The sequence below is a fragment of the Triturus cristatus genome, chromosome 10 (genome assembly GCF_964204655.1).
Source record: "Triturus cristatus chromosome 10, aTriCri1.1, whole genome shotgun sequence".
NCBI lineage: Eukaryota > Metazoa > Chordata > Amphibia > Caudata > Salamandridae > Triturus > Triturus cristatus.
The window spans coordinates 307,356,941-307,384,628 of NC_140593.1; the positions used below are offsets into that span (position 1 = coordinate 307,356,941).

At 44.7% G+C, this 27,688-nt stretch overlaps 1 protein-coding gene across 2 annotated transcripts in view; it reads right to left on the bottom strand.

Annotated features, from left to right (window-relative positions):
- Positions 1-27,688, bottom strand: part of OLAH (oleoyl-ACP hydrolase) — a 183,494-nt gene that overhangs the window by 83,203 nt on the left and 72,603 nt on the right. For both annotated transcript variants that reach the window (XM_085631278.1, XM_085631279.1), the window contains exon 3: positions 17,318-17,456. In XM_085631278.1, the coding sequence (XP_085487404.1) occupies positions 17,318-17,456 (139 nt within the window). The remainder of the gene's footprint in view (positions 1-17,317; positions 17,457-27,688) is intronic.

Below are 27,688 nucleotides of genomic sequence, written 5' to 3' on the forward strand. Positions count from 1 at the left end.
CTCTCCAGGGCAGAATCAGCCTTTTCAACAAACAGGAGACACCCGTCAAAAGTAACATTCATGAGTGATGCCTGCACATCCCAGGAGAAGCCCACTGATCTAATCCAAGCGTGATGCTGAAGCACCACACTACTGCCGGCCGCAGTGCTCAAGCAGTCGGTAGGATCTAGACCAGAACGGGTAATATATTTAGCTGCATCTTGACCCTCCTGAATGGTTTGAGCGAAGTTGGCTCTAAATTCCTCAGGGACTGCCGGCAAGATCTCACTAACTATGTTATGTTATGTTAATGTATTTGTAAAGCGCATGGCTACCCCATTAACGGGGTGCCCCAGCGCTAGTCTCGGAGAAGAGACCACGGAGGGACAGAAGGTTAGACGGAGAATAGCCAGGTCTCCATGGCCCTTCTGACGGCCAAGTGATTCTGTATGCTCCTAATGGACAAAGTCAAAGCGTTCCAGAGGGCGGGAGCTTTCGCAGGGAAGGAGCACCCTCCTGCTCTTGCTCTTCTCGCCCAAGCAACACAGGCTATATGAAGCTTAGCAGAGCGCAAGGCTCGAGAGGGGACATTCGGACGGAGCACATTTGATAGGATGGGAGGACCCTGACAGGTGAAAATATTAGGAGTAATGCATAGGGCCTTGAAGAGGATTCGCTGATCCACCGGGAGCCAGTGCAGCCTTTGGATGAAGCCAGAGATTGAACAGAACTTTGGGAGTGCGAATAGAACCTGTGCCGCAGCATTTTGGGCTATCTGAAGTCTTTTGATCACTCTCTTATTGGAACCCAAAAGCAGCTCATTGCAGTTAAGCGAGTCAAGAGAGTATAAATCACCTGGCGAGTGTGGGAGTCGAAGAATCCCAAAATGGGTTTTAGACCTCTCAGGAGTCCGAAGCAGACGCTTTCCACACATTTTGCCTGGGCTTCAAAGGACAAAGCATTATCGACCCAGACACCCAGATTCTTTGCCGCCGTTTTAGGCTGCGGGGGTGGTCCTAACGCGGGAGGCCACCAGGGATCGCCCCATAGATGGGTATCTCTCCCTAAGAAAAGAAATTCGGATTTGTTAGAACTTAGCTGGAGGCAATTGGCCGCCATCCACTCTGCAATGGCCACCATGTCATCTTGAAATTTGGCTAGGTTCTGTGTGAAATTATTAGAGAAAGATCACCAGCTGTGTATCATCAGCATAGGATAACAGTGTGATGTTGCGTGATTTTGCCACCTGAGCTAATGGGAGAATGTAAATATTAAACAGGGTTGGACTCAGTGCAGAGCCCTGGTGGATCCCATAATGTAGAGTTTTAATCTGGGACTGGTAGGGAGAGGAAATTGCCTGGAAGGATCTATCAGTTAGAAAAGAGGTACCACAACGTCTCCTGTAGACGATACAACAGGATCTCATGAGAAACTGTGTCTAACGCGGCGCTTAAATCAAGCAGAATCAGAGCAGAAGATCTGTCCTTATCTAGTGAGTTGCGCAGGTGCCCTGTAACCACCAGCAGTGCGGATTCAGAACTATCTTGAGGTCTGAAGCCAAGCTATGTGGCATAAAGCATGAGAATATATTCCCATCAGTCAGCTGACATTGAATGGCCCGAGGGATAGAATGGCCAAGGAAGTCATCTGTCTCCAGAAAGCTTCTACTCTCTTCAAATCTCTATCTCGGGGAATCATAGGAAATGAATTGGGGTTCACCTTGCTGGTGGAAGCCTGAACGAGCAGGGTGCTGTGTCAAGAAGTTATGGACCCCAGGAATGTGAGGCCCGGAAACCAGCCTATTGACCGGTAAACAAGTAAAAGCCTTAGACCAGGTGCCCATTAACGTGTCAATCACAGTTTCATTGAATAGTAGTAAAAGCTCAGAGGAAGTCTGTCCAGGTTGTATAATTTATGTTAACGTATTAGTTTTATCTTCCAAAGTTGGCAGCTGTATGTCAATACCGCCACTATCCATCTCATCGCTACAGCTAATGACTCTTCCACTGATGTTCCAGGGGGAAAACACAACCCAGTAACGAGGAAGTGTCCAATCCACTGGCCATTTATAGATTTTCGTTATTTCAGTCGTTGCCTCTTTCCAAATCCCATTGAAAAGGTTAGTAGGGGAGAGCTGTGCGTCATAAACCGGGCTCCTAAATTGTTTCTGATAGAGGATATAAATTTGTGCAGGGTGACGAGTTTTCAGAAAAGAACTGAGGCTTATTTATCAAAGTTTTGCGTCACCCTTGCACCATGCAAGGGGATGCAAAAGCGATGCAAAAACCTAAATGAGATTTACCAAGCCACACCAGGCCACCTTACATGGCCCGGCGTGGCTTGGTAAATCTGGAGTAATGCAAGGCAGCGCATGTTGCTGCCTTGCGTAACTCTGCCCCAGGGAAGCATGTCTGTGGGTGGTTATGGTTACTCCCATGCATCCACCCATTGAGTTTGATGCATTCCTTGATTTTCTAATACTAGTAGACCGGGGAATGAGTCAGAATGCTACACCTTCCCACGGGAGGCGTAATGAGGAGAAATATCCCTATTTCTCCACGTTTTCCCTCTTTCTACATGTGCTGTATTTTGCAGCACAAATAGTGAGAGGAAAAAGCCTCAACGGATTGTATTTGAGCAGAAAGGTGTCCCTTCCTGCACAAAAACAATCCTGCCTGCGTTGGTACTAGGCAGCAGTTTGTGGGCCAGCACAGGCAGAGAGCAGGAATGTGCCACATCTTGCTAGATGTGGCGCATTCCTGCCCTCTCCCTTTCACACAGCGCAGCAAGGTGTCTTGCTGCATTGCGTGAAGTATTGATAAATATGGGCCCACATCTGTACTTGCACCAGCAACCCTTAGAGGATCCCCCACTATTGCCAAGAACAGTATTATCTCCAATATGGCCAGGCAAATGTTTTTTTGCCAGGGTTGAGTATTACAATGGCATTAATTCCCATTATTATGCGAAGTATTACCTCCAGGGCCTACATTTTCCTGGGTGTGGCCACCATAAGCCACAAATTACCTTTAATTTGCCAGCAAATTACTGTTAATTTGCCTGGGCTGGCATTTTGTCAGGCGTGCCAGCATATCCCAATGATCCACACACTGATGCCAAGAACTGAATTACCGCCACAATGACAGGGTCACTTCCAGAAACGGACAACATCACGCCATTGGTGTCTCCCTGCTCCCCACACTCAAATGCAAACAATTACTTCCAGGGCTAGCATGTAACCATAGATGCTCCCCCATATGCCGGTAGTTTCCTTCGATATGCCCGGGCCAGCATGCTATTATGAGTATCAAGAATTATTACCTCCAATATGTCAGAACCAGCACTGCATGGTGTGCCTCCAATATGCTAATAATTACCTCCACATGCCAGGGGGACAGCACTTTACTTACCAAAGGTGCACCTTATATGTTCTGGGTGGCTGCCTGTGTCAATAATTTCTTCCAGTATGTCTGGCTCAGCTAAGAAAGTGCAAACACATACTCACAGGCACACCCACAGATGTATTTGTCAAATTACCTTGCCCACTGGTAGGCTGCTTCAGACTAGATGGGGTCTAAACTTCATGGTTTCTGAAACCGGAACCGGCAGATCAGGAATCCACCTCAGCAAACAAGAAGCCACACAGGGCAGCAGAGGTCGGGATTTATAAGGGGAAGGCCAGACTCCCTTAATAAGGGAGGAAGCGCTAGCCCCAACAGAAGCAGGGTCAGGACTTGGAATGCCACCCTTACTTACTCTTCTGTCTGGTTTCTAATTGGTCAGCGGGGGCTCATTCATGACAACAACATCTGACCCGAACCTGCCCAAAATACCGAAAGATCAGATAAAAAGGATTGCTCATTAGTAAAGAATGGGGGTCAGGGATTGTATGAACATGGCTAATGCAAATGCAAAGCAAACTAGTCCAGACAGAGGCTAAGTGGAGTATGCGGCAGCTCAATGGGGGTGTGAATCTGCCCAAACACCCCTGCTAATGAAACAGCACTACCTCCCACTGAAACAGGAGTCCAGACAGCCCTGATCATTTCTGGTCTCCTACCTGTTTCTTCTTTATGCAGCCACTCATTCCCAGAGGATCAACGTCAGATCATGAGTAAGACGTGGACAATATCGCATTACGCTGGTTAGACAACTCTGTGAAATAAGCACTTGTGTAGGGTCTGGCACTTCACAGGTTAGACCTTAAGTAACTCTCAGCTGGGCAATGGTGGCCTTTATTACTTCAGCACCACAGAAAGTTAATTTTGCGTTTTAGTTCAATAAATAATAACAATTATTATTAGTAGGAGCAGTATTAATTGTTATTGTCGTGCTATGCTTGTAAAAAGAGAACCTAAGCTCCATGCTGAGCCTAAACATGTCTCTATCTTCTCTATTTGACGAGTACAATAAATACAGTCCAAGTAGCACTGGGAACAAATCGTCTGTTCTCAAATATCGTCTGAAGGGCTAGAAGATGCTAAAGTCCTACATCACGCGCCATTGTCCTTTAAATAGAACTCTCCTCCCACTGTGTTGATTTTAGATCCCTCCTGTCTTGCACGAGGCAGCACACGTTTGTTTGATTGGCCGGGAAAGATGATGGTTGGCGTGTTTTATGTGTAGGGCATAGGGATTTGCTTGGTCATAACAAAATGAATGTACCCCAATATGTCTTAATACATCTATGTTTACTATGAATACGCTGATGCCCACATGCACAGTCACATTTTACTTGCAAAGTTGGTTTTATACCAGCTTGAAGACCATAAAACCTTACTTTTGCTGCACAGTCATTGACATACATTTTAAATGTCCTCTAGTTGTGTAACGCCATGTTGTATAATGCACAATTACTGAACTGTGCCAGTAAAGTGTTGCCTTGTTCTGAAGTGGGCACAACAAAGCAAGGATGTCAGAAGTAGGGTCAGCTCCTGTTAGTGCTAATTGCGTCTGTCAAGGACGTTCTCACATTCCTCCCCTGGAGATGCGCCTGCTCATCAGCGTCATTAGTAACTATCTACAAGTTCTGTTTCATCACGTGCCCCAACTTCCATTCACTTGCATTAAAGTAAAATATATCAAAATGATTGCAATCTGTATAGATTTTAGCATTACATGTGCCAATTTGTCCAGGGCGAAGCTCTGGTCCACTGAAACAGGCAATTGCCTTGCACTATTTTGGCTGCCCACTTTCTATTTTGCATTAGATGCAGGTAGACTTTGTGGGCTATCCCAAGTGTTACGTTTTCTGTTATTGTGGGAACTGGAGAGGAGCTCCATTTGTGTCACAGTCGAGTTGACACAGCAAAATGCATCGCTTTTCCAGCTGTCATCGTCCACTAATTTCTTCTTACTTTTGTATTCGCATCTTTTACGGAATGGTCACACAGACACGAGTTGTCGTGGAAAATCATTCATATGGGCATATGAGAAAGAAGGAAAACAGGAATGTGTCAAATACCAAGCCAAGCATGAAGATCATTTAATAAATGGAAATCCTTGCCAGCGTACTACAGAAGCTAACAAGAATACAATAATGGACTTTTATTTATACACAATCACTTAACACATGTACTGGGTAAGGGGTCCCCCGCACGATAAAAGTAGACCATGCCAACTTGAAGATACATGAACCTCCAGACTTGGGAATGTCAAACTTGCTGAAAAACAGCTGATTTTTATGTAACACCTGCACATTTGTCCCAGTATGAAATACCAAATAAACTTTTAAAAGAAATGCACAAACGTTTTCTAACACTCTCTGGAATGCCAAGAATTGAAAATCTATCAATTATATTTCCTCCAAAAGCCACAGAAAATGGAAAGGGTGTACTGTAAAAAAGACCAAGTGTGGGCCACCGTGGTCTTTTCCATCTGAATACAGTGAGAGCAGCACAAATGGACAGTTTAGGAGGAGGCCAAATGAGGAAATGGCAGTTGGAAAAAAGATGATGTAAGGTGGCACAGGTAAGAAGAAGGGAAAGGAGATGAAAAGGAAGGAAGGGAAGGTATAGATAAATGGCAAATACACGAGAGAGCGGTACAAAAATAAAAAATTAAAAGCAGGAGGTAAAAGAGAAGGAAAGTAATGTCTGAGAAACCAGCATATTGGACTACGTATGCAGACCAGAGTTGGCAATCAGTTCCTGTAGGGTCTCTGGCTCAAGTCTAGTTGAGTAGGCCAGAGCAACAAGTCAATCCCCATATAAATATATGAGGAGTATTGTCAAACAGCACAACCAGCATTTTAGGTAAGAAATAAAAAGTTAAGACTTTACTTAAGTCAAATACTTACAAAATTATAAGAATAAGATCGAGGTATCAAATCTTAGAACCAAAGCAAAATTGATAAATATAGAAGCAAAGTGATCAATGCAATGAAGAAATTTAAAATATTTGGGGCGTGCTGCAGAATGGCTGCCTGGTGAAGGGGCTCTACAGGTCAGACCTAAATATCCTTTATTAACATCCTTTCAACGGGTCCCTGGCGCTTTTAAAACTAAGCCCCTGGGGCGGACATCGGCGGCGTTCGTCTGTCACAATCCTGGCGGTGGCGCTTCTTCGGAAGCATCCTAATCAGTGTGCTGAGTGACGGCCGGGCCGGCTGAGGGAAAGATGGCGACTGAGGCCTGCACGGCCTAGTCGGAGGCTGGGGCCGCGGTGGAGAGGTGCAGAGCTACTGCGATCGGCGGACAGCTGCTAGCAGTGCCAGACCATCGGCCCCACACCTACCTTGAAGCGTGGCCGTGTACTGGCTGAATTGATTGCGTGCCTTGCATTGGAACCCGAAGTGCGAGGTGCAGTCTGGTCGGGGGCCAGGGCAGCGGCTGCGCGGTGGGGGTGCTGCCGCGATCGGCTGCTTGTCCTTCCGGACTGCCGACCCTACATTTGAGTTACACCGTGGCAGCGGACTTGGCCTCCCTGCCTCATACTTAGCTCTGTATCCTGGTGAGCGGAGGGGTGGCCGGGTGTGACACATGAGACAGAGCTGCGAACTGACGACAGGCCCATTCAACGCTGAACAATCCATCCAACGCTATTGTACCTGCGTCATCGGATCGGCCAGTGCTGCTGGGCTGCGAGTGGAGTGAAGAAACAGCTGTCAAGAGCCATAGCGGTAAGCAGGATGGGGGGTGTGCCTGTGTTGGGAGATATTCATTGGGCCCGGCCTAGTGTGCCTACGCCATATAGCCTTCGTGCGTGCGGTTGGGAACACATGGCTGTACCCTTTGGGGTCCTTTTGATGTGCGGTGTACCCGTGATTCTGTGTTGCTCGGGGATGGGGGTGATCTCAGCCTGGGGGGATCATGGGGGCCGAGGTGAGCTGTGGCGGGCCTTGCCACACCGTGATACTCTCCTGTTAACTACGGGTTCAGCGTGGTTGGATTGGTGGGGCCAGTTCTGGTCTCTCGGGCTCGCGGGGCCCTCCGTGTGGGGCCTTCCCTCCTTGCTTTGCCCGTGCTGCGGCTCGGGAGCCCCTCAGCACCAGATACTGTTCCGGGGTTGAATGCTGTCTACCGCACCAGCCCACATACTATAGTTGGTGCATTCTGAACATACTGACCTCTCTGCCTAGATTTAACTGGTTTCTTAGGATCCCATAGACCAGTGGCTCCCATCCGGATGGCAGAGACCGCTGTGCGGCTCGCGGTCCTGGTTTCCTGAACTTTACTGCAGCCTTACCATGATCGGTCCTTAACTTCTGCGTCAACGACATAGGCACTTGGACCCACCGGAAGATCCGTCAGAATCCCCTGTGATCTGGTCCGTAGAAACATTCTGCCATAAACCGCATGTGCTTCTAACCTCCAGCTACGTGCTTATACGTGTGTTGCCCCTTTGTAGCAAGGGAGTACTAAAACGGTGCGACGGACCCCAAAATCCCATATTCCATGCTGGACTGGTCACCATTGTGTCTCTTTGTCCCTGTCGCGATCCGTTTATTGCTCCATAGATCACCTGTGTCAGCTTGATTACTATTGAGAAATGGGCAAGACAGATCCTAAGCAGCCCAAAATACCGTTCAAGAGTAAAAGACAGACCCGTACCATGGAGGTGCCATCTGGGGCCGAGAGCATGCAGGGTTCTGGAGATGGGCTGAGCTACAGGAGGAGGATTTGCGTGCTATAATGCTTGATGTTCGCTCCAGTCTTAAAACTATAGACTCTAAGATCGAAGCACTCGCCTCTGGCTTAGCTAGTGTGAAGAAAAAGGTGGAGGTCCATGCGACCAGGCTCGACTCTCTTGAAAATCGGCTCTCAGATACACATGACTCTCACTCTGAAACAAGATCTCAACTACTCAACATGGAAAAAGTCTTAGATGTGATAAAAGCCAAGAACGAGGATTTGGAGGCGCGTTCGCGACGTAATAACCTCCGAATATTTGGTCTGCCGGAGTCCACCGCTATACCAAAGATGGAGCCCTATATCGACAGCCTACTTCGCGAACTCTTTGGCTCGGTGCTGTTCCCGGTTATGACGGTTGAGCGCGCTCACAGGTCCCTTGGCCACCGCCCGGCTCCGGGGACGCCACCGAGACCAATAATTGCGCGCCTATTGAACTATGGTGACAGAGATGCCATTTTTTGAGAAGCCAGAACACGCAGTCCTATTGTGCACCAAGGTAAAAGCTCTCATTCTTCCCGGACTATACACCTACTGTACAGGCGGCTCGCCGAGAGTTTGTGACGACTAAAAGACTACTTGCTGAGGCATCCATTCCATATGCCATGCTATATCCGGCGAAGTTAAAAATAACTCATGAGGGAAAATCCCATTTCTTTACAGATGCCAAATCAGCTCTGAAATTCACTAAGCATGTCTGTCCGAGGCGCTCGCCCCTGCGTTCAGCACTTCACTCCAATGCAGACCCCAATCTGAGTGATAACGACTGACCTTGCAGTCTCCGCTTTTATTCCTTACTCCCCGGTCCGGGGTCACTCCTAGACACTTGCACCTGCCAAACGTTATTTCATTGATGTTTTCTGATGACATTATGTTTGTGTCTAGTGTTTATATTTTATGTGCCTGCTATGGCCGCTGGCTGATGTCCATTCTCCAGATGGTGATTTTCCTGACTAAGACATGCCTAAGAGGGACTTGATTTAAATGTGCTAGGTCCGGCCACCCTGCCAACAGGCAGGTTTAAGTCGCCAACCCAAACCCCATGGGAGATCTCCCATGTTTCGATGTTCTAGATTTGGGGATAGTATTTCTAGAGGGTGGGTGGGGGATTGATTACTTGACCTATTTGGGAGGTTGAAGTGGGAGGGGGTGGGAGATGGGGGGTACAAAACTTCACAGACACAAACATATATGTTGCAGGGTATCTGCATAGGCAGATCGACATAAAGCTACTTTTTAATGAATCGTTGACAACATTCATTGATTTATACATACGAATAGTGACATTAAATACCACTTTTACAGACCCTACAGTTGACAGTTCTTTACCCATTCTTACATGGCCCCCTTGGAATATCAATACTCCACCATGATGGACGCTAAGTTCCTTACCTGGAACATTAGGGGACTTAACGATGGTAAAAAGTCGAGACTGGTACACAACTATTTCCGCAGATGCCACATTGACATTTGTTTCTTACAAGAAACTTATTTAAGGTATGCCACCGACACTAAACTGCGCAATAAATATTGGGGTGAAGTGTATTCAGCACCTTGTTCCAACTATGCCAGGGGTGTTGCGATATTAATACGTAGAGGCCTGGTATGGACTACAGACCAGATACACGTTGATCAAAATGGGCGATTTGTGATACTGACCGGGAAGTTAATGTCCACACACCTCACGCTGGTAGCAGTTTATGGTCCCAATATAGACAACCCTGCCTTTTTTCTTAATCAATGGGCTAAGACCATGGCAATTAGTGGGGACACGATTATCTGGGGTGGAGACTTTAATGTAGTTTTAAACAATGAATGTGACAGACTGGGTGCCGCCCGCAATCCACATCATGGGGCAACGCAGCAGATAAACAGACTTTTATCAGATTCTAGACTGCTAGACATTTGGCGTAATAGACACCCGAAGGCTCGAGAGGGCACGTGTGTGACTTCTTTTTGCCACGCCTGGTCTAGAATAGACTATTGGCTTGTCACTCATGACATAGCGTCCTGGACCACTGAAGTGGAGCACCTGCCACGCACCTTATCCGACCACAACCCAGTACTACTTGTATGGAGGATAACGCATACATCTCCACCAGCTTTTAGCTGGCGCCTACCCCCACACGCTCTTCTAGATGCAGCCTTTACAGAAGAGATCAGGTTAGAAATACCAACTTTTTTACATCCAACGTAGGTTCATGGAGTCCCCTTCTGTACTCTCGGAGGTCTTTAAGGTGGTGCTGCGAGGTGCTTGCATCTCTAAGCAGTCTGGAGTACTTAAATCGATTCGCGATAACACTGACCAAACTTGAGGGCGAGATACATTCCCTGGAATAGCAATATGTTGCCACTAGCGACACCAAGCTGCTTGCTGAAATACGCAATAATATATCTTCTTTTGAGCTGGAAGCCGAAAAAGAAACCAGGTTCCTAGGGAAACATGCAAAAGCACGACAATATGGGGAGGGTGATAGGCCTGGCAGGACCCTGGCTAATATGCTCAAACAGGATACACCCCCCACCTTTATTACCAAGTTAATAGGTAGTGACTCCACATTCATCAGTGGGCAAGAAGCCACACACAGACACCTCACTGCATTTTATACGGACCTCTACACGTCCACACAGCATGCGCCTAACCCTGACTTAACCGCGTAGCTTGACTCCGTAGAATTACTTTGGCTGAGCCCTGACCATAGACTATACCTGGATGAACCTTTCACCATTGAGGATATCACACAGGTGATTAGGAGCCTGGCCAGTGGCAAAGCTCCTGGACTTGATGGCCTCACTGTTTTGTTCTATAAGACGTACACTGACGTGCTAGAACCCTATCTATTGGATGTTTATCAGGAATAACTGGAGCAGGGCGAGCTTCCTGCGATGATGAGAGAGGCAGTCATTATAGCTTTATTAAGACCAGGGAAGGCAGAGACGAAATGCGATTCTTACAGGCCTCTCTCTGTAATAAATGTTGATGCTAAAATTATAGCTAAGTTAATAGCAAATAGATTACAGCCTCTCATCCCCTTGTTAGCTAGACCGGACCAATCGGATTTTATCCCAGGTCGCTCTACCGCCCATAACTTACGTACTTTTTTCACAGTGCTACACCAAATTGAACCAACCCTTCCGACTGCTGGGCTTTTTTGGACGCCACTAAGGCATTTGACAGCTTGGAACGCCCCTTTTTTATTTACTATCCTGCCAATATTAGGCTTTAGCCAAAATTTCGTAAAATTGATAAAGCTCCTATACACTAAACCAACAGCACGAGTACGTTTAAATGGACTGGTTTCCGATCCCTTCCCAATCACTCAAGGTACTCAACAGGGTTGTCCCCTGTCACCGCTGCTATTCGCGGTGGCAATTGAGCCGTTGGCCGCCAGACTCCGTCAACACCATTCATCCTGCGGCCTGGTGTTTACGGATAGGAACATATTAGACTATATGTATGCGGATGACATCACGCTTTATGTTCGAAAACCTGAAGATAATTTAAACTCAGTGTTGCGTGAGGTGCTACGCTTTAGTGGAATGTCTGGTATACACATAAACTGGTCCAAATCCTCTCTTACCACTTACTGATGCCCCATTGAACATTGACCTCGAGTTTTCCTTGCTATGGGCAGCTGATGCAGTGAAATATTTAGGGGTGTGGCTCAGTAGAGACATGTCCCAAATCTGGAGTCTCAATTATGGGAGGTTTATAAACTGGTTGGGAGATAAGGCTGGGCCGCCTTACCTTTAACAATAGCTGGCAGGATTGCTATTTTAAAAATGGTTGTCCTCCCTAAGCTACTCTATTTATTTGCCAATATTCCAATACCACTCACTCGTGCCTTCTTTAATACTCTGCGTTCTTTAGCGATTGAGATAGTCTGGGCCAAACAACAGCCACAAGTGAATTGGGAACTACTGACCAGACCACTTACAAAGGGCGGGTTCTGTGCACCAGATTTTGAGCTCTATGCCCTAAGTGCCCAGGCACAATATTTGCATTATTGGGTTTATCCCATACCATTCCAGCCCCATGTAGCTACTGAACGGGACATAGCAGAACCCATCCCACTACATGCAGCTGTCTATCATCCCTATCGCAGAAACAACAAATAAATTAATGCGGTGGACACTTTACGTTGGGCATGGGAGGGTTTGCGGAGGAGAACAACTAACTCCCTATTATACGCACTGTCGGTGCCACTTGCATATCACCCACACTTCCCATGTTTACAAAATGCCGGAGCTATAGGCAGGGCACGCAAATTGGGCCAGACAACATTGGGTGACCTTTGCCCACAAGATGTCTTTATAGAGTCTCTGTTAGGCCCAGATGGCGCACAGCTACCATTGCTAGATAAGCTCCTCTACCACCAACTGAAAACCACCTGTAAGGCACTGCATCCCTCCTTCCCTGCGGCTCCACCCAGTATGAAACCCTTGCAAAATCCGCTGACGACGCCATCCTCCCGTAAAGTGGTCTCCAGGCTTTACATTCTCACGCAAGCTGATACTCCTTGGTCTGCTCCGCAGGCCCTTCCTCAGTGGAGGATGGAATTAGATGGTATACCTACGGACGACCAGTGGGCGTTCTGCTGCAAGCAAACCCAATACCTCTCCCTGAACTATAAATTACGCCTCATACACTTTAAATTCCTGTACCGTTATTATCGTACACCTTTACACTTGTTTAAACTGAAACTGAGACCTGACTTGCGCTGTTGGAAATGTGGGCGAGAGGCCGCAGCATTTCTGCACGTTGCTTGGGAATGCCCCGCACTTTCTGATTTCTGGGAGGAGGTTTATGCAACTATACAGGCAGTTACCGGACAAATATTGGACTACTCCCCCTTGACTGCACTTCTTGTGTTTGTGGAGGGCACTTTGCCAGCAGCCCACCGACTTACCGCCATGATGCTGTTATTAGCCAAGAGACGTATTGCAATATATTGGGGGGCCACGAGGCGTCCACGAATTACTGAATGCTACGAGGCATCACATACTGCCAGGAACAACTAACGTAGTACTGGGACCTTAGTTGGAGTAACGTTCATGTAGGAACTAGCAGACAACTTGAGCAAAGACAGTACACAACTGAAGTGACAACCGAGGCAACTAGAGCAAAGACAGTTGGCAGAAGGATACAAGAAGAACAACTGACGAATCAGGAGCAATACAGATATTCTACCCTTTCAATATAATGGCTGGAGCAAGAAAATAGGCTTATATACAGACAGCATCCTAATCTTTACTACCAACTTACAAAGAACACTTAAGTTGCGTTTTAACACTAACAGAAGATTTTGGGAAAATCTTAGGTTACATCAATAAACAGAAAACTGAGGCTATGGCCTGGAATACAGAGGTAGGCTAGGTAAAGTGTAAAAAAGATATGAGATATTTAGGGGTTAAGATCACCCAAGATATTGCAAAACTTACCAAAGAAAACTTTGAAAAAGTTATGAAAGAGGTGGGTGGCTTGTTGAAGAACTGGTTGTATCTTCCCCTAACTCTGTTTGGTCAAGTTAACCTTATAAAGATGATAGTTCTTCCGAAGTTCACTTTCCTCCTTGATTCCATTCCCCTACCATTTAAGAAAGATCGGTTTGCAAAGATGCAAAGTCGGATAAGTTCTTTTATTTTGTCATCCAAAGGGCCACAGATTGCTTTGAAAAAGTGGAGAAGGAGGTTGTAGAAAGGTGGATTAGCATGACCAGATCTGCTCTTTTACTCTTGGGCTTTCTTATTATAGAATGGGAGAATGCTTTTGGACAGACCCACAAAATCAGAGATTGACAAGCTCTTTGAGCTGCTGTTGAAGAAAGAGAATGGAGGGGAAGTCGGTTTTATGTTCAAGTATGCAGATCCAAAATACTTAAAAAAAGTCAGGTTGAAGATTCTAGTGGGCATGGCTGAGACGTGGTATAAAGTCAGGAAGGTGATAACATTGTCATATTTCAGTCAGTTTGCCCCCATCTGGGACTCTCCGGACTCACCAGAAAAGACAAAGGATGCACTGGCAATCCCATCAAGGGAGGCCGGTATACTAAGGTGGAAGCACTTACTGTACAAAGGCCGTTTGATCATGTGGAAATGGTGTAATCAGGAATTCGGCCAAAGGATCTCGAGATTTAAGTTTCTTCAGGTGCAGAGTTGGTATTGGACCACGGATACTAAAATAGGGAAATACAATGAATTCGAAGAAAGGCTATTGTCTGCGGCCGTACCAAAAAAAGAAATTGCATTGTGGTATTCGCTGATGAGATGGAAGACGGTGATTTTACACTGCCGGTGGACCTATGGGGAAGATGCTTGCCGGAGACCACGCTGGAAGATCAATGGCAAGTATCTATGTCTATGTTGTACAAAATAGTAAAACCTGCATACCTGAGGAGGAATCATCTTTTCACCATTCACAGGGCCTACTGGACCCCCAAAAGACTATCCAAATTTGGGAAAGGAGGAGATGTTGCGTGTCCAAAATGTGGCAGCATTAGGGAAGATAATCTGCATATGTTCTTATACTTCCCAAAGATCTAGGCATTCTGGGAGGCTGTGAGTAATGTCCTGTCAAATTCCTTGAAGTTACATAACAAGGTAAGTGTTTTATTAGTTATTTTTGGAGGTATGGACCCGCAATAATAACGACACAAAGTTGGATTTCTATGCTATTCAATTGGCCCGCAGAGAGATCTGCAGACAGTGGGTGTCACAGGCCCCTCCCAGTTATGAGGACTGATTAAATTCTATGAGGACTGTGGCCAAGTTGGATATTTCAGACAAGGGGCAAAGAAGGTATGAGTTTGCGACACCCCTCTTATGTTGGTATGAGCAACAAGTAAGACCGTTAGATCAGGGGTCGAATGATTAAGCCTTTCTTCTGCTTCAGCTGGCACCTTTTTCTAACAGAGCAGGCTTGCTCGTGGGAAATTGTGTGTTTGGGAGAAAAAGGAAGGGGGCAGTCACAACCCAAGGGCGATGATTACATGTGAACCCTCATTTCCTTTTTTACTCCTGTCTCAGCAAATGAGGTTGTGGTCACTCCAGTAAACAAACGCAAGTGGAATGGTGTGAACAAGGCAAATGAGGACACAAATTAAAAAAAAAAAATTAAAAAAAGAAGAACAACTGACAACAGAAGTAAGGTATTAAATGAGGAGGAGGTAATAAGTAATATGGAACAGGATGACAGCAAGTAAAAGCAGTACTGAAGGCCAAAAACAGGCATCGCCAACCTTCCTATAACAAGAGCTACATCTGATTGATCAATATAGTCCTGAGCTGGGCCACTGAAACTAAGCTATACCTGGCTGATGAGCCCAAAACACGGGTGAAACCGTTCCTGGTTTGCTTGTGTTTTGGTTCAGGGAGGAACTTGCTTGGTACTTCGCGCTGGATTTTTCCCATGGAGAGCAGAGTCAAGACTGATTTGCATATGGCTGGGTCCAAACTGAGGTGGCATGGTGGGCGAAAAACGAAGGACTGGGAAGTGGCCCAAGCAATTGCCAGTGGCTGAGATTAATTCAAGCATTTCATCCATCACCTTGTTGCTTTTGCATTTGACACCCAAAATGTGCAGGGTATGCCCAGACGTGGGTTCCGGGCTCACTGTGCCACTGTGCCCGAACTATACCCTGGTGACGAGCCCACAATAATGGCGAAACCGGTCATTGGTTGCTTGTGTTCTGGTTCAGGAAGGACCTGGCTTGGCAGTTCGGGCTGTACAGTTCCCAAGAGGAGAACAGTTAAGACTGATTTGCATATGGCTGGGTCCACACTGAGGTGGCATGGTAGGCAAAAAACAATGGATTGGGATGCGGCCCGAGCAATTGCCAGGGGCTCAGATTAATTTAAGCATTCTATCACCGTGTTATTTTTGCACTAATTATTACAGGGCAACAAGATGACACAGTGCCCACTATTAATTTTTTTGTGTTGACTCGTCATGATCTGGCATTATGGTTGTATTCTAGACAAAATGCAAATAGCTGCACATTTCTTGTGTTTAAAAACATGTTTTGGAGATTTAAAAATGTTATGCAGTTTTAAAAATACAAAAGCCATAATATGCAGTATTATTTATAGAGTAACATCATTTTATTTCTATCACTATGCACTCACAAATAAATATAAATATAATGCTAGGTATAAAATGTTCAATAAAGAAAACTATCATTGCTAGTGGTTTGCATGCTGGGCCTTTGTAAATGTTAGGGTTAAGGATGGTAGGAAGAGACGAAAGATAAAGGTAAAATTAACTAATGGTGACCATAAATTGTTACAGAAAGTGTTCCGCACAACTGTCATAGGTAAACTTCAGCTAAAGCTAAATAAATCAATTAAATTAAACCAAATATCTATTTTCATGTTTCAGTCAACCCCAAAGAAACATTTCAATACATGCCAATCATACAATAGTTTTTCCAACCAAGTCCCAATTCCCAAAGTTGTTTTTGTGAGTAAGTTTGTCTTTCTCCAGACTTAAGATGGGTCTGGTGGCTCAGTGGACTAATGCATCCACTGTAGGGGCCAGTGTTTGACCTCATGATCACAGATTCAAATCCCAGCGGGTCCATTTAGCTGTTCATCCTTCTGAGGTTGATAAAATGAGTATCACTGAGTTGGGTAACAATAAACATCTGTTATTCAGCGCCATGATACCCTTGTGGGTGACCGTGCGCTTTACAAATTCACGTTATGTTAAGTGGAATTGTAACATTTCTGGGATCAAGACAGGCATATTCACAGAAATAAAGTTCTGTGAATCAGGACCGTGAATGGGCATTTCGGACACCTAGAAATTCATAACTAAGTATGCAGTAAGACAAAGCAACAGAACATGTTTTCTGGATTAGGCCTAAATGGTCAAGCGAAATTCACACTTATGACAATGTAAGTCACAAAAAAGTTCATGAATCTCTCCTGAGGTGTCTACTATTGCACTCTTTGTAGGTTTTGAGTGTTCTCTGTTGTTTCACGTCCCTGCTTCTAACACCCATACCGTTTCGTCATCTGTAAGGTCCAGTGTGTTAGCAAAACCCTCCAGAACAACGAAGCATAGCCTATCCACTCTCTTGCAAACTGCCACTCTAACAGCAGCAGCATATCCACTCAGGGGTGCACATTTGCCATATAAGCTCAATGAATACAAATATTAACTTTGTTAATGGAGGAGGCTATATTATTTTTATGGTTATTGCATTTACCTGTGACCAAAGAACGCAAAAGGCTTTTCCTGTAGCTGTGGCAGTAACGTAGTTATTATTTCCTTAACAATGTCGTTCATGTCTTCTGCAAAGGGTTCCCGAGCACGAGATTCTCTTCCAGGCAATCTAATTGAATACACTGTAGATAAATAACACCAAAATATTATTCAGTTATAGATGTGACATTTTTATATTACCAAATAGGAAATGCCATGCTATCATGCATCTCACAGTGAGGTACATTATGTAGTCATACTCAATAATGAAATGATTTTGCATTTTTATCATTCAATATTACCAGCTGTTTAATAGTTTGCTTTTAACGTTCCAACCTGATTCATGGTGTTTAGTGTTTGATGACTGAAAGACATTGAAGAGCTCTTTAATCAACAAATGCACAAGAATAATAAGAATAAATAATTGCAATTTTTGAAGTATGATCATAAACCAAACATAGACTTCACATATCCTGATAACAAGATTAAAGTATACAAAATCTAATAGATGTGTGTGTGTGTGTCTGTTTACAGACACAGACAAGTTCCTATTAAAAATCAAAGCAATTTTACTGTGGCTAATAAACTTTTCCAAGATGATTTAATTCACCTTATGATTTTATTTTATTTTTTACAGATTTTACACCTATTTGTATGCAAGATCCAAGTTGTAGGCGAATTGAATAAGTTGTGTTTCCCATTCAGAATCAAATATAAATTTTGCATAAACACAAAGAAATATCTACTTGACAGACTCATCGAAAACTGGACAGGAAGGAAAGGCTATGAACAACTTAGGCTATCTTTGTAGTTAGTGTAAACATAGTAATATACCCATGAGGAAAAGCTTACAAACTCATGACATCCAGGAAAACTAAAATAAGAACAATATACACAAAAACGAACCAAAAGACCCAGTTGCAGTCCATTGAAACTTAAAGGGACGTAACCTAAATCGGATTACATTTCAGATACTTGAGCAAGTGAAATAACCAGAAGGGGTGAGTGACTTAGAAACATCGTTATTAAGAAGGTAATGCTTCTGGAATAAATATTTACAGATCTTACAGTCAAAAGGTTTTAAGGACAAATTAAAAATTAACAATTTCCTCAGTTGAACTACAACTCTTAGTACAACAACAACATAGCTCCACACTTTACACAGAAAAAGTTTCATCACATGAAATGTTGATGATATTACTGTGGGAAACCTCATTTGAAAGGTGTTACAACACATGCAGAACACATCTGAAATGGCCTCAAGCATCGCTGATATGCAACTATTCAGGATAAAGGTTATTACTCTTAATAGGCATTGGGGTCAGTTCAAGTGAAAAATACTTTAGCCATCAGATGTATAAATAGATATGGGTTAACTGTCAGCAAATGTGTCGAAGGATCTATTGGTTTCTTTTGGAATCTGTGTCTAAAAATAATCACAAATTACATTAAAAACATAAAAAATAGAGCATTATACGTTTCAATGGTCCAGATGTACGAAGCAAATTTGCATGTCTTAACGAACGGAATCGCTATTTCGGGCAGATGCCAAACTTGCATTTGGTATGTATGAATGTCAAAAACGCGGTCACAAAAAGCGATTTCTACCTGTAGAAACCGTATTTTGGAAATCGGCAAAATAAGAACTCACACATAGTGATTTCCTATTAGTGAATCGCAACTGCATGTATGAAGGATTTCCTAATTGCGACTAGTCGCAAAATGGCTTTTTAAGAAATGCAATTACCACTGACTCAGTACAGGAAGTGACCATGTGCAAACTATAGAATGATCTCCAAAATGCATCTGGCTCTTTCACAATGGCGGCATTATACATTTTGGCGAGGAGGATGAGGATTCTGGCAGTGAGGGATAGGACAAGGACAAGACAGGCTGTTTCAATGGCACACATATTGCCATATGCCACCTTCAGTTGCAGAATACATCGACATGAAAAGGAAGAGCACACACTCACTGAAATGTGACGCCTCCTGTGTTATCACCTACCAAGTGCCCAGATAACCAGGCAGCACCCACGACACCTTCATGTTCCGCCACAGTGGAATACACAGACAACTGGCACAGGAGGAATTTGGAGATTGGTTCCTGCTACGTAAGAGAATCTCAAACTCAGTGCCCTGGCCGGGAGTGTATGTGTGATGTGACCTAATGGTTTCCCCTCTCATGCCCTTAATGTGACAGTGCTTATGCCTTATGGACATGGCTAATGCAAAAAACTACTGATGGACAGAATGCAGAACAATGTCATACATTCACCCCCATGGGGCACAGGGTCAAGACTGATTTGCATATAGCTGGGTCCAAACTGGGGTGGTGCAAAAGAACGATGGATTTAACCCAGACCTTTTGACTGGGGAGAATGTTTGCATTGTCAGCATTCCGTCCATCATTTGTTTGCTGTAAAACTTTTCGCCCTACGTGGGATGGGTATGCCCAGACGTGGGTCCCTTGCTCACTGTGCCACTGGATTCAAGCTAGCCTGGCTGAAGAAGGTTGACATACCCTGAAACCGGTCCCAGGATGATTGTTTCCGATCCAGGGAGGACCTGTCCTGGCAGTTCGGTCTGGACTGTTCCCATGGGGCACAGGGTCAAGACTGATTTGCATATGGCTGGGTCCAAACTGGGGTGGGGTAGTGGGCAAAAGAACAATGGATTTAACCCAGACCTTTTGACTGGGGGAGAATGTTTGCATTGTCAGCATTCCGTCCATCATTTGTTTTCTGTAAAACTTTTCGCCCTACGTGGGATGGGTATGCCCAGACGTGGGTCCCTTGCTCACTGTGCCACTGGATTCAAGCTAGCCTGGCTGAAGAAGGTTGACATACCCTGAAACCGGTCCCAGGATGCTTGTTTCCGGTCCAGGGAGGACCTGGCCTGGCAGTTCGGTCTGGACTGTTCCCATGGGGCACATGGTCAAGACTGATTTGCATATGGCTGGGTCCAAACTGGGGTGGCGTAGTGGGCAAAAGAACGATGGATTTAACCCAGATCTTTTGAGTGGGGGAGAATGTTTGCATTGTCAGCATTCCGTACATCATTTGTTTGCTGTAACACTTATGGACACGGCTAAGCACACCTGAGCTGACCCTGAGGACACCAAGTGAGAGAAGATACAACAGGGGACACAAGACAACATGCTCACTCATTGAGCGGACAGTTGGCATCCTAAAGTCCTGCTTCCGAGGCATCCACAAGACCAGCGGGCCACTTCTCTACAGGCCAGACACATGCTACAAAATCATAGCAACCTGTGCCTTCCTGCACAACATTGCAATGACGAGGGTGTACAGGACATCGATATTGAGCTTGATTCTGGCGACTCAGACGATGACCTACAGCCTCTACAGTGGGAACAGGAGGGAACCTGTGTGACTCAGGGACATACAGATAACAAAGAACTGTTTCTGATGTAAAGGATAACATGACATCATGGAAATGAAACATCACACATGGGGTGGTGCTTGTTGCACAACTGAGTGACCATCTTTTATTCACGTGGCTACCACAACTGAACATAAATGTTACACTGCAAAATATGTGCCAAACAAACAAAGGCAACTCTTAACACTGAGATGTGAGGGAGTCACTTTGTTCGTCCCCGGTTGGGTCGTTTTTCTGCCGTACTGGGTCGCGGGACAGATGTCGTGTCAGACCCAGAGGGATGGCAGTGTGTGAGCCTAGTTGTGCAAGGCTCCTGAACAGACACGCCACTGAAACTGGATCCCTCCTAGCTCCTAGGTTTGGGGGGGGCACGTTTTTGAATGTTTTCCAGGCATTCGTGACCTGCACCAGCCCACGAGCAATGACTGTCAACAGTGGAATGTCAGTCCGAAAACTGACCGTACACTTGGCCAGGCTTGCTGTGGCATTTGACAGGCGGGTGATAGACCTGGTGAAGGTGTCTATGCAGGAAATGTACTGCCTGTGGCACACCTGATGCTGGCTTTCCATAGCGGACATTAAATGGTTAATATTTTGGCACTATAATGTTGTGACTTTGCTACATGTGTGTATGACATGTTAGTGAAGTGCACACATGTTTGGTGTGGTCATCAGCACACAGTACAACAGTGCTATTGAGGTGCACCTCAACTCCCATGATGCATTGCCTGGGTGGGCCAAGCCCCTCAATGGAGTATTTCATGCTGTGGTGTATGTGATGTGGGCTGCCTAACATCATGGTCTAGATGGTACATAAGGGGACATGACATTACCATGGCTGCTGCCTGCTGGGATGGAGGTGTTAATTTCCCCAACTAGGGCAACACTCTCTGGTTCAAGGGTCCCCTCGATCAGCGTCTCCATGGCAGTCAGTGGGGGGTGTTTTGATGATCCTCCTCCAGTCCCATGTCTCTCTGTCATCCAGCAGGCCAGCTTCTCCTTGGTTTGGGAGCACAGGTCATACCACTGCTTCCATATCCTGGGGAGGGTCCTCTGTGCCACCCTAGGGAGTTGGCCTTCTCAAGTATCCCCTTACAGATGGTGGTCTTCTGGTCCTCAGGGACTTGGAGGCCTTCCTAAATAGCTGCTCCATGCTCTCCACACACTCCACTGCTAGGACCACCAGCACCCTCTCCAAGAACGTAGTTTTCCACTCCCTGCTGCTACCAGTTTCCTTCCCATCCTCTGCAGCCACGGTGTAGTGTGCTGATGCTCTCCTGGGCTGGCAGCAGTGTTTCAGGGCCACTCCCCATTTCCAGAAGGTGTGCTATGTCTCTGGCTGGAGGCCACACCTTGTAATTATCCTTCACCTGGGCTCCAACATCATCAAACTGCTTCCAGCTTCATTTGGGCCTCTGTTTCTGAAATTGAGATTTCCTGTTAGGAAATCTCAATTTAGCGATCTTTGAAATTACGATTTCCTAGTAGTGAATACGAATCAGTAGAAATCACTATTAGGAAATCGCAAAATATGTACATACCAATTTGCAACTCGCAAACAGTGATGACTTCTTATTTAGGAGACACAAATTAAGAATTTCGTACATCTGGCCCTATCTGCATATCACTGCTTGTATTCCTGTTGCCTTTTAACTTAAAGCTAGAGTTAGTTACTGTAAAAAAATCCACTCTGTAATTTATTCAAACGTAACAGATCTATGAATAAAGCCACGGCAAAACCTAATCATAGAATGCTCATTAGTTATTCTGCATAAGTATTACAGTTGACACAGAGAAGAGTTAGGCAAGAAATAATTATTTGACCATTATAAATCTCCACCATTCACAGAGCTTTGGGGTCCTTGCTTGAGGATTCCAAAACTAGGAATATGTGATATTTGGCAGTTTATTCGCAGTCCATTTTTGACTGAAATAAGCTAGATAAAAACCTGCACATCTAACTGATTTTGGTGACATTTTAACCTAATTAGAAACACTGACCAGGTATTTATAAGTAGAAAGACAAGGATATTTTAGTGGACTGGTTAATCAATAATGTATGACGCTTTATTCCAAGTTTAAATGTAGCTTTTATGATGCAAGCTATGACTGTCACAATACGTTATATATAGTCCTATTAAAATGCTTTTGAATTGCAAGGAAGAAGAATTAAGTGATCATTGTACCTTAAGATGACTGGATAAAAAAAGCTTAGGACTTGGATATTTTGGTAGTGTGTTTACAGTTGTGAACAGAAGATGTTTCAAGCTGATTGCATAGTGCTATTTAAAAAAGTGGAGAAACTACTGATAAGTAAAATTGATTACTTTGTCAGCTAATAATAATAATAATAATAGTGCTATTTATAGAGCCCGACAGCTACCTCAAACAGAGGTGTCCCGGCGCTGAGCGGATGAAACAGAAGAGGGATCAGGGCCAACAGGGAGGCTAGCCTGGGCAAAAGAGCTTGATCTTCAGGATCTTCCTGAACTCGTGTTCCGATTCAACCAAGCGCATATGAGAGGGTAAGGAGTTCCACAACCTGGCGGTCATCAGTGTGAAGGACCTGTCTGCCATTCAGGACTTAGCATAGCAAGGTACACAAAGGTGCTGGGAGTTGGATCTCAGAGTGCGTTTATGTTGATATGGGCAAAACCTATGCCTGAGATATCTAGGTCCTTTATTATGCAGGGCACAAAAGGCCTGGGTCAGGGACTTAAACTCTATACTTTTCGCTACCAGGAGCCAATACAGTTGCCTGATATGAGGGGAGATATGATGACAGAAGGGGACCCGTCAGATTAATCTCGCTGCCGCATTTTGTACCATCTGGAGTCTGTTGTTCAAATAAGAAGGTAGCCTTAGGTACAGACTGTTCTCATAGTCTAGTTGAGATATCACAGTAGCATGGACTATGATCCTGTGGCTTTCCTCCAGTAACAAGTGCAGGAATTTCCTTAGGCTTCTTAGCTTCCCGAAGCAGGACGAGGAAATGTGTCGAACTTGGGTCACAAAAGATAGGTCTGAATTCCATTCGATGCCCAGATTCCTCGATGTATTTGCTGGAGACGGTGGTGAGCCCAATTCTGCTGCCCACCATAACCCTGCGGATGGAGCGGAGGCCTAACCAAAGAACAGGAACTCTGTCTTGTCCTCATTTAGTTCCAGGCTGTTGTGGTTCATCCAGCACGCAATGTCCTTCAGACACCCCTTAAATCTGGCAAACGAGTCCACATAGTGGTCTTTAAATAAAAACTGCAGCTGCGTGTCATCTGCATAGGAAACTGCCTTCACTTCCCAGGTAGCAATGAGAGTAAAAAGTGGCACCAAATAGGTGTTAAAAAGCAGAGGACTTAGGGCAGAGCCTTGAGGTACGCTGCACCACAGTGGGTTCGGTTCGGATTGATGCGGTTGGATAGAGACTCTTTGAGAGCGGTCTGTGAGATAGGACTGGAGCCAGCAGCGAACTGCTCCCTGCAAACCCAGCTGTTTGAGTCTGTCCAGTAAAATTGGATGCGCGACCGTGTCGAACGCAGCCGACAAATCTAAACAGACCAGCATTGCTGATGCTCCTGCATCTGCAGTCATTTTCACAGATTCCGCCACCTCCACCAATGCAATCTCAGTACTGTATCCTGACCGGAATCCGGACTTTGTGTCGTGCAAGATGTCCCGTGCATCAATGAAATTGGCAAGTTGACGTTGTGGCAGTTTTTCCAACATTTTTGCAGGTGTTGGCAATAATGAAATGTGGTGGTAATTACCAAGCTCTGAAGGGACAGAATTCGTTTTTTTCAGAAGGGGTAGTAAGAATGCATGTCTCCAAATATCTGGAAAGGTGCCAGAAGATAGCAAAGTGTTCCAAATGTGGTTTAGTACTGGGTTGATCTAGTGAGCCTGAGACCCAAAAAGCTTGGGTGGGCAAGGGTCCAAGGAGGAACCAGACTTGCATCTTAGGATTTCTGTAGGTGATTCCTGCAAGGTTATAGGACAAAACTCCGACAAGGTGCCAATGGAATTAGTAATTCCGGATGGCTCTCCAACTGTGAATGAGGCATAGACTTTCTGAATTTTCTCCTCAAAGAAGTTGGATAACTTTGAGCACATGGAAGGAGAGGGCAGAATCTTTCCCTCGATTACAGATGGACTGGTAAAGGATCTGACAATCCAGAAAATTTCCTTTCCAGAGTTCTCCACACTCTTGATACGCTTAACAAAGTATTCCCTAATGGCCACCACCATCAATTTGTGGAGCTTCTCCAAGGCTTCCTTATAGACTTGCTTGGCAGCTGGGATATAGTCTTTCCTCCACTGCCACTTAAGCCTTTTACACCTACTCTTTCCTGCTCTCAGGCTCCCGAGAACCAGGGGGCAGAAGGAGACTCTCCCGGGGACCTAACAGATCTTAGTGGTGCCGCTGTGTCAAGGGCGGAGGAGATCCATAAATTGAATGCAACAGCGTCATCATTGGGATTGCCAGTCAACAGTGGTCCCCTATCTAGAAGTACTGGGCCCAAGCTGTCTGCTGTAGCCTTTTTCCAGTTTCTTTTTAGCACTGTGCGTTTGCCCCTGCGCAGCTGTTAACAATATTTACATCAAGTTGTCTATTTAACCAAAACTCACCTTTCTATTCCAGCATACCTTGCTATGTGTTGTAAAGATGCAATTATCTAAGAACAACTCTTTAATTAGCCATTTTAAGTAATAATATAAACAAATGCAAATTGAGTGCTAAGCTAATTTGGCACTGGAGAAAAGATGCAATGGAAATGCCTGGCCTGAAAATATATCATTGAAGTCCAAGCTTTAATAATGACAAAATGTTGACCGCAGCCAGAGCATGGGTGGCGATGGTGGACTTACTTAAGAACCCGACGGACGACAATGACTGATCCCCTCCACGAGAAGACCTGCGCACATGAACGGCTGCATTGCCATTATGGATCGGGTAGCGGGTTTGGAGGGCCGCGGGTACTAAGTGGTAGCTCCCGTCCTTTTGTCCCCTGACATTGAGATACCAGTAGTTCAATCAGTGTGACTCACTCTTAATACCGGGAGATGGCGGAAGGAGCGACATCTCTGACGGTGGGGGGGGGGGGGGGGGAGTTGTAGGGGTGGGGGGAGGGTAGGGGGTGTTTTGTTGACCCGTTAACTATTGAGGCGGTTTAGAGCGAGGCCTCGCAGGGACGTTTATGAACTGGATCCTCCAGATGGGGTTATAGATCGTGCCTAACCTGGAACTGCAGACTACGTGAATGGTTGCAGGTAAGAGATGGGAAATAGGGATATCGGGAGTGATGTCACTTTCAAGTATATTTGATATTGCATGTACAGGACGAGAACTCATTACTGAATGTTTGGGAAATGATCCTGTCTCATGATGGTACTAGTAGAGGCATACTGAAACAATAAAATTAGTTTGAAAAAAAATAAAAAGTTGAAGTCCAAGCTTTACATAAAATGGTCTTTGTTGCTCCCAATAGGCAGCGAATCAACTCATTCCCATGACTAGGTTTCTAGCTGACACTATTTGAAGAAATATTATAAAACAAACATGCAAATAGTATGAACCAAACATTTTTAAACACCCTGATTAAAGCTCCTTATTGATCTGTCCAAACTTTTATGGGATAGAAGAAATCCCCTCTTTTAAAAACTCACTCCTTACTCTCCAATATGGAGACATTTCCTATTACCTGAAGCTAATTTCAGTCAAGATTATTAAAATTATTAGAGGAGTAGGGATACATGACCTATTTAATAAGATTGTGAATTTACTGAGGTTATGGGACAAAGATATTAAAAATGTTTATATTATAGTCTACCTTCACATCCTGTTTTCTCTTTCACCTATAATGAAATCAGCCTGAAAACTGCCCCACCATGAAGCTGCAATCTATGAAAATAATTAAGTAAACGTAAAAACACAAATTAGTTGTATACTTATAGAAGATGTGGGAAATTCTACCGAGGTGCATTGATTTTTTTAAACATTTGTTGAGATAGTGCTACAAAAAGGATGTCATCGTATCATAAAAACACGTTTTTCACAACTAGAGCCTGTATTATATGTTGTAAGAATGAATCACATTGTAAAAGGAGAAAATGTGTCATATCAAGTATACGGCCTCTGAGTTCACACTCTTTAATCATTCCCGTACCTCTTTGAAAACTGAAACAAGCATTGGCATAGCCAATAGGTCTCGCCTTTGGGACATTATAAGTGTTTAGCCATGCAACAGTTGATGTTGCACCAAGGATCTTGTGCTGCAGAATTAAATACTTATAAGGTCCGAAAGGCGAGACCTATTGGCTATGCCAATGCTTGTTTTAAATGGGAGAAATTTGAAGTGAAAAAAAATGTTCCATCAAGTGCAGAAAAATGTTCCTTATTACGAACATTTATGCAGAACATTTTTCTGCACTTCAAATTTCTCCCATTAAGAGAAAATGGTTGCATGTTTGTGTTGTACATGTAACTGTGCCACATTTGGCAAAAGGTACGTCCTGTGCCACAAGACCATATGACACAAGCTCTCAGTCACCCATACACATATATGCCATCACTTCACACACATGTTCATACATCCCCACAGACCATGTACTCACAGATGCACATGGCAGCCCTATCATAGTACCCCTATTGAGAGTACTTTGTTCAAACCATAGTATCGGGCTCTATGGACATTAGGTATCGGGCTCTATGGACATTAGGTATAAAGTCAATGAAGCTGGGCGCGAGTTACTTGGCCTTCAGTAGCTCACAACGATTTTCACTAATCAGAAGTAGCTCTCATTACAGAAAAGGTCAGAGACCCCTGTTATACAATAAGATTATAGTCTATTAGATCAAACACAATAGGTTTTGTACAACTGGTATCCTGATCTCACGAATTTGAAAGTGTTTTCTTACAGGAAAATCAAGAAAAAGGAATTTTGGTGAAATACAGTATTTATCTAGGATCACACAA